At 35.2% G+C, this 16,694-nt stretch overlaps 1 protein-coding gene across 1 annotated transcript in view; it reads right to left on the minus strand.

Annotated features, from left to right (window-relative positions):
* Positions 1-15,882, minus strand: part of LOC129247760 (chaoptin) — a 45,429-nt gene extending 29,547 nt beyond the window's left edge. Inside the window, exon 1 of the mRNA XM_054887046.1 lies at positions 15,743-15,882. Within this exon, the coding sequence (XP_054743021.1) occupies positions 15,743-15,855 (113 nt within the window). The 5' untranslated portion in view covers positions 15,856-15,882. The remainder of the gene's footprint in view (positions 1-15,742) is intronic.
* Between the last annotated feature and the right edge of the window lie 812 nt (positions 15,883-16,694).

The raw sequence follows: 16,694 nt of genomic DNA on the forward strand, positions 1-16,694 counted from the left end.
GGCTCGCGACTTCTGTCGTTCTGAGCTACAAGATACGCATAGGTATAGTAAAAGAGTCACATTTTCATTCAAAGACATTAGGGGCCAGCGATGAAGTCTTATTTTCCTTATAATGTAAACTTACGATGTGAGATGACGGTAGAGTCAGAACGAATTTCATTTTTTTCATTTTGTTTGTTTATAATTATTTTTTGATTTTATGAAAAATAGTTCTTGTGTTAAATAAAGTCTTAGTTTTTATAACGTTCAACATATTTATTTTCTTTACTGTGCACTCCAATATCTCTTGTCCTCAGCTATGGGGCTCCGTCCCCAAAGGGTTAAAGCTAAAGGGTTTTCCAATAACAGGTGCTATTGGTGAATGGATTGCCCTATCGGGAGATGATTAACAATTTTTCATGGCCGGAATGGGATGGTATTGATCTGGACAACGTTTATTTTCAACAAGACGGCGTTACGTGCCACACAAGCAACGACCGTGTTATCTCTCGAAGAGGTAATCACAATTGGCCACCGAGATCTTGTGATTTAACACCTTGTGACTTTTTTCTTTGAGGCCACGTGAAAGAGAAGGTCTACGCCAACAGCCCAGGGTCGATTCAAGATCTCAAAGATGGAATTCGTGAGGCTATCGAGGACAAAGGGCAGCCACTTTGCATTTCGGTTATGGAAAATTTAATGAAAAGGATATTGTCCTGTAAGCGTGGTCGTGGTGGTCATTTGCTTGATGTTATTTTCCACTATTAACGGCATACCTTACTCTTTATAATGAAATAAACATCCGATCATTTATATTAAAAAATAGCATTTTTCTTTTAGTATCAAAATAACGCCTTTGTTTGGAAAAACCCTATATATGCCATGAATTTCATTGCGATAAGTCCAGTAGATTATCCCAGTATGCTCTTCTTTGCCTTTTTTCCACAACTCGAATAAACGAGAAAAATTTACCTTTTCCTCGACCAAAATCTCTTGATCCATAAATTCTATAAAAGGCCGTCCCTCATAGGGCTAATTTTTTGCCATTTCGTTCACAATAATTCCTATGTCGAATTTACGAACAAGAAGATACATATCTGGTTGTTTTGACCTAAGATATTATGCCTATCAAGACATTTCAGCACCAGTTCTGAGGCAACCTGGAGGGAGCTAAAAACCTTGATTGCTATTCGGCTATCAGTAAACATAGCTAAGCTTTTTAGTTTAGTTCAAGTTGGGTAGACTTCCGCTTGGAAAAAATTTGCACTCATGCCTAGCCCTTCCGGGTATATTTTCTTTGCTTCGCAAACATCAGCCTCTGCATCGACATGAAATAGACACAAGGCTAACTTACTGGACACAAGAGCTGCCAAAGTAAGCGGCATGTTAAGTAAGCTCATGGCAGACCTTGGGAGTCCAACGCAGGACAAGCGAAAACTTTTAATGGACACGACGAACTCGATTCTCTTGTACGGATGCAAAATATGGGCAGATTCGCTAAGAGTGCAATGCCGGCGTAAAACTCTGTAATCTGTGCAACACACCTGTGCTCTCAGAGTGGCTTCGTCATACAGAACAGGATCTGAAGCTGCGGTTTTAGTTATCAGCGGAACCATCCTTACAGATATTCTAGTACAAGAGCGATATTAGAATTCAAACACTCACACTTTGGCAGGCAAGATGGAACTCTGAACGGTACGGTAGATGGACATCGAGACTAATACCTGATCTAAAGAAGTGGGTAGAAAGAAAGCACAGTCAGGTTAACAATACCTCACACAATTTTTGTCCGATTTTCGGGTCCTTCGCAAGTATTTGTGCGAACGGGAAAAGTGAGCCTATCAAACTGCATATATGGAAATACTGAGTATGATCATTCGGAACACACCCTCTTTAAATGCGAGAGGTGGAACATAGAAAGAACAGGTCTGCAACGAGCTCCAGGTGTATTTACACCTGAAGAAATAATCGAGAAAATGTTGATAGACGAAGAAAAATGGAGGATATTATCCGAAAAAAGGAGCGTGAAATGGAAACTTATGTTTAAGAGAATTGAGCTTAGGTTTCTCAAATCAGGCGTTCTTGGACGCAGGGTGAGTATGTAAGTGCCCTTCTTAGGACGCCGTCTTGGCCCTCTACCTCGAAGCAATGCGGAAGCAGTCCCGGGGTGAAGGGAAAATCCAAGAGTAGAGGAGGTATATTTTTTGTGGAATCACCACACAAGTAGTAACGACTGCTGCTATATGGTGCGAAGGCATTTTTATTTCAAGCTCATCGCCAAAGAAAAAAAAAATATATATAAATAAAGGATGCCGGTTCTAGGAAAACGTCTATTGATATCGAATTTCACGGGCCTATGACCGGCACAGGTAGAAAAGTGTTAGTGTAGAGACAATGCAAATATTAAAGTTGCCCTTCAAATTAGGTATTCTTAACTCAAACTAGAATACATTTAATACCTTCGTTTCAAATGCTGGCAGTAAGAGTATGAGTATTTAATATTATTTTCTTATTTTTCTGCTAATTTGCTAGATTGCTAGATTTGATAGAGAGGTCCGCACAAACTTCGCATAAACTGCAGTGTAGCTGAAAATTTCTGTGCCAATGGATTACTATTGTAAAATATTATAACAAAAATTGTCACAAAATCAATAATCACAAGCAAAGAATTTAATTCGATTATTTTAAGACAAAATATTTTGGCAAATAAGATTTATTTTTATTTTACCTTAATTCTGCCAGCACTCGATTTTATTGCAAAATTTTTCAGTAAAATTTTCATGACTATCAGGAATTGATTTTTATAGCAAATATGTATTATATTTTAAAATAAAATAAACGCAATGGCAGTCAGGTAAGGGTTTGAAGCAGTACAACAGCAACGAAATATAAGCAAAGAGAAAATTTTGTATTTGTTTTGCATAAATGCGAGAGTGCGAGGAAGCGTAGAAATCTGTTTGCAAATGCGATATGAAGCAATTTGGTAAATAAATATGTAATGCACGCAAAATATTTATTTATTGAATTTATTTAGGTATTAAAATGCGGAATATTCGACATGAAAATTAAGGCGAGACTAATTTTCTCTCAATTCTCTAATTCTCATTCTGAATTGTTAATTTTTGCATGGCTTTTTTACTAATATTTTTAGAATAGCTATGAAGAAGTAGCCCAAGAGGCCAAGTGTAAAATTTGAAGCAAAATTCTGTTGCTATATAATATATGTATGTGTATGTGCGTGAAAATCGCTCAAACAACAAATACAAAAGGAAAAAAAAATTTCCTTCACGCTAATATTTTCAGCTACAACAGTTTTCTTCTGCTTCTCTCTTAATTATTGTTTATGCACTCAAGTAAATTTGATGCAATGCAAAAAATAACAAGAAATCTAATTGAAGTTAATTAGATTTTACTCAAATTTTTTCACATACACATGCACACATTACCTGTGAGTGTAAAATTTTTAATTAAAAACATTTAGTTTTCCCTTTGTTATTGAAATCAACTAATCTAAGTTACTTAACTTAAATAATTTATTCCAAAGAAAATAATTTATTGCAATTTTCCGAGAATTTCACAGTTGTTTCTACAATCAATTAATGTGGAACGCACACACACAATACCTTACAAACATTGATGAATTTCAGGTAATAAATCATTTTGCCCTAGCAAATTAATTTTTAAGTTCATCTAACAAGGTTTTCCATTAATTCAGCCATAAAGGGTGAGCCGAGTACAAGCAACTTTTCAAAAAATGCGATAAAATGCACAAACCTCGTTTTATTTTAGAATACAATGACTGCAGAGAAGCTAACTTATTCAAAAATAATTAATAATTTTATATACCTTCTTATTTTATGAGAAAAAGTATTTTATGCAATTACATGGGAGCCCCTATAGCAAGTAAAACATTTAAGCTTAGGCTGGAGAGGCATTACAATACCGTATAGGCTAAAATATTTCCTCTCAAACATTCCAGTGACACGGATTAATTTCATAATTTTCCTTAATTCAATGTCTGCTCCCTAATTTGAAAATAAATAAATAAACTGTTGTGTTTTTGACAAAGCATCTCGTCCTATTTATCGTGTGCGTATTGATGTTGTTACAGAAATGGAGAGGCCTACAGTTTTAAGCCGATTTCGAGGGGCAAATGGTTTTTTATGAGGAGATTTTCCATGGTAGAAATGCACTCAGAAGTTTAACATTGCCTGCCAAGGAGCGATTCCTATTAAAAAAAACTTTTTCTAGCATTTTGCTGTTTCATGCACGGAGATTCGAACACACACTCCCGAATGGTAGTCACGCACCAACTCATTCGGCTATGGCGGCACCTAATTTAGTGTAGCTAATAATGGAGTCCCAAATATGCAGAGTCCTACTTTTGCTCAGCGCAGGACAGTGAAATAAGAGAAGGTAGTTTGTTTCTTCCTTCTTATCATTTTTACAGCTTCTAAAGCATCACCGAAACGGACCCACTTAACCTTTCTGCATGCTTGCTTATTAGCAGTGCCTTATGAGCACTTCGATGGCTGTAAATATGCGCGCACTTTTTACAATATACTTGCCCACACCTCTTTTTTATTTATAGTCCATCTTCACACGCGTCAACCTTAAAATACGATAAGCTGCACTCTGTTTGTTTATTTAAGCAGCTCGCCTTGCTCTTTTAAAAAGTATGTAGATTTAAGTGACTTCAAGAATACCAATAAGTTCCTTTCGAAGAAGAGTCTGCTTGGTCATACATTGTCTTGAAACCTCATCTGCCATACAGTTTACTTCAATGTTCTAAAGACTTTGAAATAAGTTGGAGTTTATTCTACTAGGCCTGTCACTGAAAGTGCAAAAGTCCAAAACTTTAGATAAGATTAGATTAGATTAGTGCGGGGTTGGATAAGTCCAAGCATTCAGTCAGAAAAACCGTTGTACTGGGATAGATTTCAGTAGCGAGAATAGAGATAGGAAAGATAAAATGTGGGTGGTAAGACGGATAAACTAGTTTGAGTTCACTCTCGCACAAATCTATTGGATTCATGGATGAATCTTAAAAATCCGGAAGAGGAAGAGTATGAACTTTATCTATACTTAGTATAACGCAACCCAATATCCTAAGTCTGATTTTGGAAAAAGCAGGACAGCTACAGAGAAAATAATCTGCAGTCTCGTCATCCTCAAGACAGGATAGGCATATCGCACTATCTACGACTCCTATGGCAGCCATATGCTGACCACAGATGTTGTGCCCTGTGATTACACCCACGTACTACCAGGTCCTTTCTGCTGAGTTTTAAGAGAAAGGCCGCTATTTTCCTATTTGGTTCTTTCACAAGGCACTTAGCTACTCTGCACGAGTTCAACCCAAACCAACGCCCTCTATGGGCAGACCTCATGAAGTCGTCAAGCTATAGTTGAATCGAAGCGGAATTAACACCTAGAAAGGGTTCAGGGCCTAGTGGCATACTTGCAGAGCCCTCGTTTACCAATTTATCAGCTAACACGTTTCCTGTAATACCACAATGTCCAGACACCCAAGCAAGACTAACTTTGTTGTGTTTTGCAACACTGTTCAGTTTTGTCCTACATTCATCGACTAACTTCGAGCAGCAGCGTGGGTTAATTGCCGTCTGATTGTCCGCGATTTCAGATTTATAATTCAGATGTATCTACTGATATGTAGCTTCGTTACTCACCTGTTTAACAATTGAGCAACTAAGTTTAATCGGCTTTTTTGTTCATGCAGTCATATAAGTTACAAAAAAGTGCTTAATTGCAAGCCTCAATAAAATTGTTTTTTCCTTTCTGGCTGACTGAATGTTCTTTGGAAATTTCGAACAATCAATATTATCAACTTCCTCATGCATTAAAAGAATCGCTAGGGATTTGAAGTTTTTGTTAATCGTATTGGATTCCAAAAACATTTTTAAAAACTTCATAAAACAGAGGCAGTACTCGTTAACACTATACTTAGATAAATTGTAACTTTTTTACTTTTTGAAGTTCATAGAAATTTGTACTGAGTGCCTCATGGGCGCTAGTTCATCGATTTTATTTATTTCAGTCTACCGAAGGCTGTCTTACAGGTCAGCTATGATCTTAGAAGAGATTGATTAACTCATTGCAGTTACTGTTGCCATTGGTGGTTAAATTTCAAGAGCCGTTGTTGAATGTAACCACATCTAAGCGTCAAGCTTTTTTCTGCATTGCAATTGACACTTTTCAATTTCAAACTAAATCAATTTAAACCATGGAAAGATACACAATCAAGCAACGCGTTATAGTTATTCAGGCTTATTATGAAAACGGGCGTTCAAATCAAAATGCATATCGCGCACTTCGTGATTTTTCGGTCAATTTAATCGACCAAATATGCGTACAATCGGAAAAATTGTGCAAAACTTTGAGCAAACCGGGTCTGTAGGAGATGTGAAAATACCAGTGCATACTCATTCAGCTCTTACTGCAGAAAATATTGGTGCTGTTCGCGATAGTGTGGTTGAAGAGCCGTCCACCTCAACTCGTCGTCGTGCCCAACAATTGCACCTCTCACGCTCGTCGTTGATGAACATTATTCATAAAGACTTGCATTTAACGCTCACAAGGTGCAATTGACTCAAGGACTAAATCCTCTTGACCATTTCAAGCGTCGTCAATGGTCAGAATGGTGGCAGGAAATGGCAACAGTGAATGACCAATTTTCGAAGAAAATCATCTTCAGTGATGAGGCACATTTTCACCTCAGTGGATTCGTCAATACAGAATTGCCGCTTGCCGCATTTGGGCGAATGATAATCCAAGAGTGATTGCCGAAAAACCAATGCACATACAAAGAGTGTCTTTTTGATGCGGTTTATGGGTCGGCGGCATCATTGGGTCTTATTTTTTCTAAAATGAGGCCGGTCAGGCAGTTGCTGTGAATAGTGTTCGCTATCGTGAGATGATAACGAACTTTTTATGGCCAGAATTGGAAGATATGGATGTGGATGATATGTGGTTTCAACAGGACGGTGCCACTTGTCACACAGCTAACGAAACAGTAGCTCTTTTGCGCGAAAAATTTGATGGCCGAATAATCACGTCGCGGCGATGTCAATTGGCCGCCAAGATCATGTAATTTGACATCGTTGGACTTCTTTCTTTGGGGTTATTTGAAAGAAAAGGTGTACGTCGATAAGCCAGTAACAATTAAAGAGCTAAAGGATAAGATAATTCGGCACATTAACGGCATAGAACCTCAATTATGCCTCAGCGTCATCGAAAATTTGGACCCTCGGAGGGAGCCGCGGGTGCTATTTGGCCAATGTTTTATTTTATTCGTAATTGAGCCATACCAATATTATCATAATAAAGAGGAATGACAATAATTTTTTAAAAAAATTGTATTTTATTCAAAATCAACACCGGCCCTTGAAACTTAACCACCCTTTGTTATACAAAAAAATTGTGAGAAGTAGATTCTTTTATCAGACAATGACTGTAGGTCTATAATATCCATCAGCCGAAATAATGAGAAGGACCATTTTGCCAAAAAATCTTATTTAAGGCAAATTTGGTAAACATTTTTTGTGCTTTTTCAATTTTTTTGGAATGGACTCCGTAGTATTCATTCCATATTAACGAGCAATATTTTAGGCGGCTTTCACTTCGTTCTCAGCGCTGTTCGACCTTTTGCGGCTCTTACGAAGAGAAGTAGCCCTCCATGGAATCGACACCCCTATACTTGACGAAATAAGCTTTTCCATATCACTAGCTTACAAATTTTGGGTAGAAAGGAATGAACCGGTCGAAAAATATGATTTATAAGGTAATTTTCGCTTCGGTGTTAACATACTTCCTGAGATACGTTTTTGATTTTTTTTCGAAAAACATGATTTTTGAATCTATTTACACTTAGTGCTAACTCTAACGTGTGCTTTGTCGAGATAGCCGTCGCCTTTTAATCTTGAGAGCCTGAGTTGTTTTTGGATTATCTGCTTAACTCGGATCTTTAACAACTTCTCACAAAAAAGTCAGGAAGTTTGCTGATTCTCAGATGCAGCAGTTTTGCTTATTAACGTAAGTATTAATCAAGATTAGAATGGGTTCGGTCGAATGCTTCTGCCATCAAAAAAAGCTGTGAGTATCAAAATAACAAAACACTCACTATTTCATGCATTCGCACCACCCTGTAGAAGTAATTGATTTCGACCATGAAAAAGAAAAAATAAAAGAAAATAAACTGCTTTTATAAATACATCTCCCGCACACATGCAAGCTTATCATCAACAAAATTCGCACACACACTCACACATACACAAGTGTACGTGCAGAATTATAACTCACTTACATAGTTTCGTAAAATTTTCCGTGAAGCAAGAATTATAGTTGCCGTGAATTTGTTATCCTTATTGGCATGACAAGATCGAGTGTGTGTCAGTTTGTGTTTTGTAATGATTTTTGCCCTCTGATATACAGTGATGGTTAAAAGTTTCCGTTATCAAATTGTACTAATGTGAAAAATATCTGAAGAATCTGGATTTGTGGCATTCCAATTTCTTTTTGGTTATTGTACGAGGTCTGATCGGTTGTTATAATTATTATTTGCTAAAGTTTCGATTCGATCGGTTTTTATTGGTCTGAAAATATTGTTAAATACCTTTTTACCGCTTTTGCCATTTTTAGTATATTAAATTTACGAAAATCAAATTCTTGGGATGAGTTCCCTGCTACACTCTGCATAAAAAATATCACAATATTTGTATAAAGTTAAACGGAGTTGAGAATAAAGAAAATTAGAAAGTATAAGTAAATGGTTGGCATCAGTTTTTTTCAACAAAATTGGGTAAAATATTTCAAAATATAAATAAGTGTAAAAAAAAGGTACTTCAGAATTTTTCAATAAGGAAATATGTTTAAATAGGGTTGCCATCTATCCAATAAATTAAAATAAATCAAACGTATAAGCCAATTAAAATATTACAATGGATTTATCAAGCAAATATGTTTAAGAACACCGGTCGCAACGAAAATATGTTTCAATAGGGTTGACATCTATATAAGAAAAAAAAAATGAATTACATATATAAGCTCAATAAAATAATGCAACGTAGTTATCAGCAAATAGTATTTAAGAGCTCTTCAATGCAGATACACATTTCAATAGGGTTGCCATATATATGTAAAATAAAATAAATTAAATATGGTAAAAAAATACCATATTAGGATATAGTTGCTTAAGTAAAACTTTTTTTAGTAGGATTGCCACCTTTGTAAGAAAAAATAAATTAAATAATGTATATAACTAAAATAATAAAACGTAATTAGTTACCAGATATGGTATTTATGAGCTCTTTAATAGGGATACATTTCAATAGGGTTGCCATGTATGTATATGTAAAATTAAATAAAATAAATATGGTATATTGTAACATATTTGAATATCAAGTGAGTAAGCAAAGCTGTTAGCGAAAACCATATTGCATATATTTTTTTAATAGGGTTGCCACCTATCTAAATAAAAATTAAATAAGCAAATTAAAATAATACAAAGTAGTTAAGAGGCAAATAGTAGGTATTATTGAACTTTTTAATACAAATATTTAATATATTACAATAGGGTTGCCATGTATACATATGTAAAATAAATAAATTAAAAATGGTAAGCAAATAATTAATACCTTTTCACATCGCTTTGCAGGTAAAGCAGCCTGCGAGACCCTTAATATAAATATTTTTTAAAAGGGTTGCCACCTATCCAATTAAAGGGTTCAGTGATTAGAATATTTTAAATAAAACAGCTGATTAATTATTAGAAATATTTTAATTGTTAGAAATATTTAAATCTGAAATATATTTTAACCAGAGTTGCCACTACTTCCAGAAAATTTTAGATAATAAAACTTGTTTTGATAAAATATTTTTTTAAAGTCAACAGAAGAATTTTTAATTTTAACTATTTTTGCATTAAATTGGAACTAAAAATATTTGGTTGGAAATGCCACTATCATTCAAAATTTGGAAGTAATAAATTTTAAGAATAAATCTTAAGCAGGGTTGCCATGACTTCACAAAAATTATAGGTAATAAAATTGTTTTGGTTAAATATTTTTTTTAAAGAATTTTTATATTTTTAAAATATAAGAATTTTTAATTTTACCAACCTATTCGGTTACGGCGACCGATGTGATGGGTTAAATGTTTATATATTTATATCTTGAATTTATTGAATATTTAGGTCTATTTTTCCGGAACTATATTTTCAAAGACGGTAGTTTCATTATTCGAACAAGATTTAAAAGATTGGTTTGAAGTTTTAATTAAATCTGGACAATTACATTGTGAATGAAAGCACGCACGGTTCGGTATATGACACATTTTCTTCTTAAGAACAATTTCAAAAAAATTTCTTTTTCTTAATTTCAAAAAAACCCATACTTTATCTTTTGACATCTGATTTTTCAATTAATTTTGAAGAAAATAAAATTGATAGCATTCCATTTTTCGTTCAAAATTTTTACATTATTCGTATAACGCATTACCAGAACTTTTGTCCAGTACTGTATTTATTTACCGTTAGCTACATTATATTTTCTTCATTTTGCCACCTTCGCCGTATTAAATTCAACTTTATTTACTGGTCAGCGGGCAGCGTTATTGATTTATCAGCGCATTAAAATCCACATGGGGAGTAGCAGAGCTCAGTCAAGTGGAAAAGGAGGCAAGCAGCTTTGCGCCAATGCGCCAGAAGTGAGTGCACAACATAAATGAAATTATATACCTACTACATATGTACACTACTTGTATGAATTTCTATTTAATAAAAAGAAGTCCGAGATGTGCGGGATAGGTGAAATTGGGAATTCCATATAATAATGAGCTGTGTGCACCTTTGCCAGATGGTAAAATGTAAATTGCCTTTTTTATTATTCCTTTTCATTAAGGATTCGGTATTAAGAAGAACTCAATAATTTGAGTGAATATTATTTTCTTGTTACAAAAACAAAAACAAAAAATAGTGAACTGAAAAACCCACTGTATGATATCATATATTATTTACTTCTCTTCCTGATTATTTTTACTTCTCTCAGTGAAGTGCAAAAGCAGAAAAAAATTGTATATCAAAAGTGGCAGGCAGCAATAAATTATTACATATTTATTAAATCCTACCTCGAAAATCGATATTTGTTTGTCAAACAAGGCGAAGAGCAAAGTTCAGCTGGTGTTCGCCAAGGCCGTATTATGGGTTCCAGCTTCTGAGAAAACAATAGTCGGGACGTTCGCGGATGACATTGTCGCACTCAAAATTGGCTCACACCCCTATGTGACCTCCCAAAAACTTCAGAAAAGGCTTGATAAAATAATTCATTGGTTGAAAGAGTAGCATATTAAGCCAAAAGAGACAAAGTCTTTCCAAGTCACTTTTACACTAAATCGAAAAACTTTGCCACCCCCTGCCTCAATAATATATTCAACCTCCAAACCAACGTCACAAAATATCACGGCATACATCTTGATAGCAAACTTACATGGAAAACTGATACTTTCGCCAAACGGAAGAATGTAGGAATAAAACTCAAAAGCCTCTATTGGCTACTACATCGGAATTTTCATGTTTATTTCGAAAGTAAGGAAGAGACTAAGTGAGAGACTCAGCTATCTTGATACCAATATGGCCATATGACATTCAACTTTGGGCCACTGCAGCTAACACCAACATCAAAATACTTGAAAGATTCCAGTCGAAAACCCTCAGAATGATCTCAAACGGCCCTTATTATGACCCAAATGCGCAAATTTATCGTGACCACAAAATATCTACAATAATTGAAGAAATAAAAAAGTATGCCACATCACACAACACCCAACTCCAATCGTACTCAAATCCTCTCGTCACAGAAATAATTTCAAATCTCATAACCTTCACCAGACTCAAGAAAAAACTTACAAAATACCTCATATGATAACAAATTAGTCTAAATTAGTCATAAAATTAGTAAATGGTTGCCCCACTGTGTGCATTTCATAAGAGTTGTTTCTCTTAAATGAGTTAAATAGCTTTAAGTAAAATATTGCTTAATGCTTAAAAAACAGAGCACAATAAAGAAACTGATTAAAAAAATATCAAAAATAAAAATCTGTTCTATTTTTTTTTAACCTATGAATTTCTTTGTGTAATATATCTAAATCCTTGTTTTATTCCTTACTACCGTTAATTCACCTACAGGGAAGCAATTTTTCTAACTGTAACCCAAAATTTTAAAAACCCTCAAGAAAAAACAAAAAAAAAGAAGGAGATACTGCTTGAAAAATGCGTCCAAAGAGCAAATACCAGAGTTAGGCCTGATTTAATTAATTGAAATAATATTGAGTCTCACAGTTTAAATGCCTGTTGATTAATCCTCCATTGGGCACCCGGGCCTGGCGCGACTGACTTTTTCGACTTTGATTTTTACCGATTTATGGATATAACCTTTTAAAAAGAATGTTCAAACAAGACGAAAAAATGCCCAACCGAAGGTTTTAAAATGGGGGTCCAATGGAGGTTTAATAAGCATTCAAGATCCTCACAGTTAATGAAAGTTACATTTGCATTAACTTGAGAAACAGCAACAACCGCTTCAGTCCCAAAATATTCGCTTAGGGTTTGTTGAGCTGGCTTAAAGTAATTCAGTCTAATAGACCGATTTAAAGAGCGATTTATTGTCATGCGATCCAAGTATTTAGACATTGTTTCCTAAAAATTCTCTATTGCTTTATGGGCTAAGCTGAAATACTTTAAAAAAAAATACTAATTTCCAAATTTCTTCACTGTTTGATATAAATTTTTTTGAAGTGAAATATTTTCCCATCGTTTTGACATTTTTGTAATGATTTTTTTGTTTTAAATAATAACTTATTTTCTGGGTATGGAAATAAGTTGCCGTGCTTTTTCAGCCAAAGTTACGAATTATTTAAACAATTAAATAATAAATGATATTGTGTGAAGTATGTGCTATTGGAAGCTACAACTTTTCTCTATCTTTCAGACAGCATACAGATTCCCTTGACGAAAAATTCGAGTTCTTTTGACTCGATCTCTTTTTTCATTGAGTCAGTTCGCGATGCTTTCTTAAGAAGTGAACCGCTTTCTAATAAGGGCTGACGGCATTGATCGGAACAGATACTAATCCGAAAGTGCAATGCCTAGGGAATATGGCCGGGGAGGCAAGATTTCCCAGTTCAGTCCCTCGAAATTCAGAGAGAAAGTAGGTTCGAATCTCGGTGAAAGACCAAAAGGAAGGAAAAGTTTTTCTAATAGCATTGACCTCTCGCCAGGCAATGGCAAACCTCCGAGTGTATTTCTGCCATGAAAAAGCTCCTCATAAAAATATCTGCCATTCGGAGTCGGCTCAAAACTGTAGATCCCTCTTTTTGTGGAACAACGTCAAGACGCACGCAACAAATTAGGCCAAACACCTAAAAAGGTTTGTACGCACACATTATATATCTCCAAAAATAGCGGCCGGAATGGGACGGTAGACATATATGTATATATAAATAAAGATTTCTGGACCGATTTAGAAACATGCGTTGTTATGCAGCAAAGTTAATTTGTGATGTCTGCCGTCCCATTCTGGCCGCTTTTTCTGAGAGCTCGATTCAAACGTATTAGCTGTACTCAGTAACGATCGATGATTTAAGGAGTTCATAACAGATGACACCTTTCTGATTCCACCAAATGCACAACATAACCTTTAAAGCAGAAATATTTTTTTTCTTTGTCGATGGACCTGGTTCACCTGTATGGCTCCAAAATTTTCGACGCTTAGGGTTACCATAAGAGATAGATTTTTCATCACAGTGACGATTTCTTTTCTGCCATTCAATATCTGCCTCTCCTTCAATTGATGTGGCACCCAGTCATCTGCTTTCTGGACCATTCCCATCGCGTGCAAAGTTTTACCGACGGTTGATCTGCCAACATCCTACTCTTTAGACATATCATCAAGGGTTCGACATGCGTCCAATAGTTGTGGTAGTTGAGTATCTTCGATTTTTTTTGGTGATCCTTTGCGATCTTTATAACTCACGTCGAAATTATTGTATTTGATGGAATGTGATTACCGTAAATATTGATCAATGTACGATACGTTTCAGCTGCACTTTTCTTTAGAAGGTAATAATGAAGCATTCCTTCCCGCGAATGATGTTTTTTCTTGACGAACGCAGACATTTTTGACGTTAGATAAAAAAGGATCTCTCCGCTTCAAACGAATGTTAACTAGTGCGATCGAGACCTCACATTTACACCTCCAAATCAGCAGTACTTTACTAGAGCGAACTCAAAAATAGTATCAGCAGTGACACCTCTTTTACGAGGTGGAAACTTATATATAAACACACTTTAACATATTATAATTAAAAATATTACATATTTGCACAATTTGCAAGCCTTGTTCTGGCATAAGTTTAATGGTGGTGTAATTGTACAATATTCTGAGCAGAAAACAGTTCTGATTAGTATTTCTACAAGAGGCAGTGTAGCTCAGTTGAATTTATGATAATATTTGTTTGCTGGCGGTCTTGTGGATTTTTTCATATAAAGAACGCTCATTTTTTATAGATTTACAGTCAACGCCCAATGAAAGTGTGCACCACATATTGATAAGTTTTACAATTAATTTATCTGTGTTGTAATTTCAATAACTTTTTATATAAAAATAAAAATAAATATCCATATAAAGTAGAATTGCGAACTTTGTATTAAATTTTAATGAATTCGGTAAATTTTCAACAAAATTCCAAATTTCTCACTCAGTTTGTTTAGGAAAAAGTAGAGTATGCAGTTTTACACATCATTGAATTTTTGTATTATAAAGTGTAAATTACAAGCGGATCAATAATCGCACTGATTTCTGGGAAAATTTTTTCGGCCGCGGTCTTGTGCATTTCTCTATTTAACGCTTGCTCCACATTTACATCCAACAGCGTCAGTAGAAATTATTTTCAAAACTCAACGCGAATTTTGAGCTACTTCAAACTTGCACTTTGCTATACCAAAATTAAATGAGCTACTAACTGTATACTGGAAATTTTAGAAAAGATTCTCATAAACTGTTTTTTGTTAACTTGAACAATTTTTCAAATTCAGATTTTTGTAAGATTTTTGTACATATATTTTCATTAAAAATAATACCTAAAATTAATAAGAAGCTCATAAACTGTTGAAACTTGTCTCTATCCCTGTGCTATAGTTATGAAATGCACTGCATATATAAGTCGATAATAAGGTTTCATCCCTACTCATTCGTAAAGTTGATTAACTAATAATACAAGTTACCGGGAGACTAATAGACAGGTGAATGCATGCATGCCACACAGTGACAGTGCGCAAAGTAAAAAAGCATTGATCTCCTTTACAAATTCCTTCATTACTTTTTCGCCATTGCATTAAGCATTGAGCTCTTCTTATCCCCAACGTTTTATTATATCAGTATCCTCTGAAAAATACGTCCATCAATCGCTCAATTAAATATATACGTGCATGCACACACACACACACACAGATACAAATGCATGTATATCTATACATGTATATTAACAACTAAGCGAGTACTATAAATCCGCATGCATATCCTTTCTTTGAAACAACGTTTGCCCCCTTTGCCCGTTTTTCTTCCAACCCAAGTCTGCCACGATTGATGATATGAAATAAATACTTCATTGATTTATATGGCTTAAAAGCTCATGTGTATGCATGTATTACTTATATATGTATGTGCATAGTTATGTGTGGCTGTGCACTCACCTGAAGCTGCGTTCCGAAATGTCCTGCAATTCGTTATCTATCAATTTCAATGTCTTCAGTCTGAGTCCCTGAAATGTTTCATCGTCGACACTTTGCAGATGTGTGCGTGACATTTCAATGTAACGTACGGAACTGTGTATGAATTCTGTAAGTAAAAGGAAAGATATGAAATAAATAACGACTAATAGGGCATGCGAAGGTTTTGATTTATTATCTAAATTATTTAAAATTTAAAAAGGAAAGAAGAAGTCCAAATAAGTTGATAGCAGATGAATAATTTGATATTAAAAGTTCAATTTTAGTTTTAATAATTTATTATTTTATTCCTTAAAAATGTTAGAAGTTTACTGAGATTTCAAATGGTGTAGTAAATATTTCTCGCTTTAGGTTAATAGGTCCAAGTTCTTCACTGCTAATCTTCTGTAGACCGCGTAGACTGTGGTCAATGTGGACGCTCCTACGCGAGGCCCATCATCGTCCTGGCAATACGGTGAGCAGACACAATAAAAGTACTGCTAGAAAGATTTCGAATACCCGCATACCTGCTAAGAATTCTTCAGTGAGCGTGAACGACATACCAGATAATCAGAAAATTAAAACAGTAACGCCTGGCGTAGCCCAAGGATCAATGCAACTACGCGCTACGTCCCTAGGCTTACGTTCTGGGCCCAGATACGGCACGCGGCTACTAAAGCAGCGGACATCACGGGAAGTGACCTAATGGAGAACATCGTTGGACCACCCCAGAGTAATAGAAGGTTGATCACCTGCAGTGAAATATAGAAAGATGCGCTTAACTTCAAAAGCACTGAAAGCTGTACAATAAACAACGACACTCAGAGTTGCTTCAGCCTACCGCACTGTCTGTCTCAGGCGCAGCAGTTTTCGTGAACAGCCGTGGCAATCGTGGGATACTGAATCGAGTGGCTGATGGATGCCAAAGCTGATTCCT

Source organism: Anastrepha obliqua, chromosome 5 (genome assembly GCF_027943255.1).
Source record: "Anastrepha obliqua isolate idAnaObli1 chromosome 5, idAnaObli1_1.0, whole genome shotgun sequence".
NCBI lineage: Eukaryota > Metazoa > Arthropoda > Insecta > Diptera > Tephritidae > Anastrepha > Anastrepha obliqua.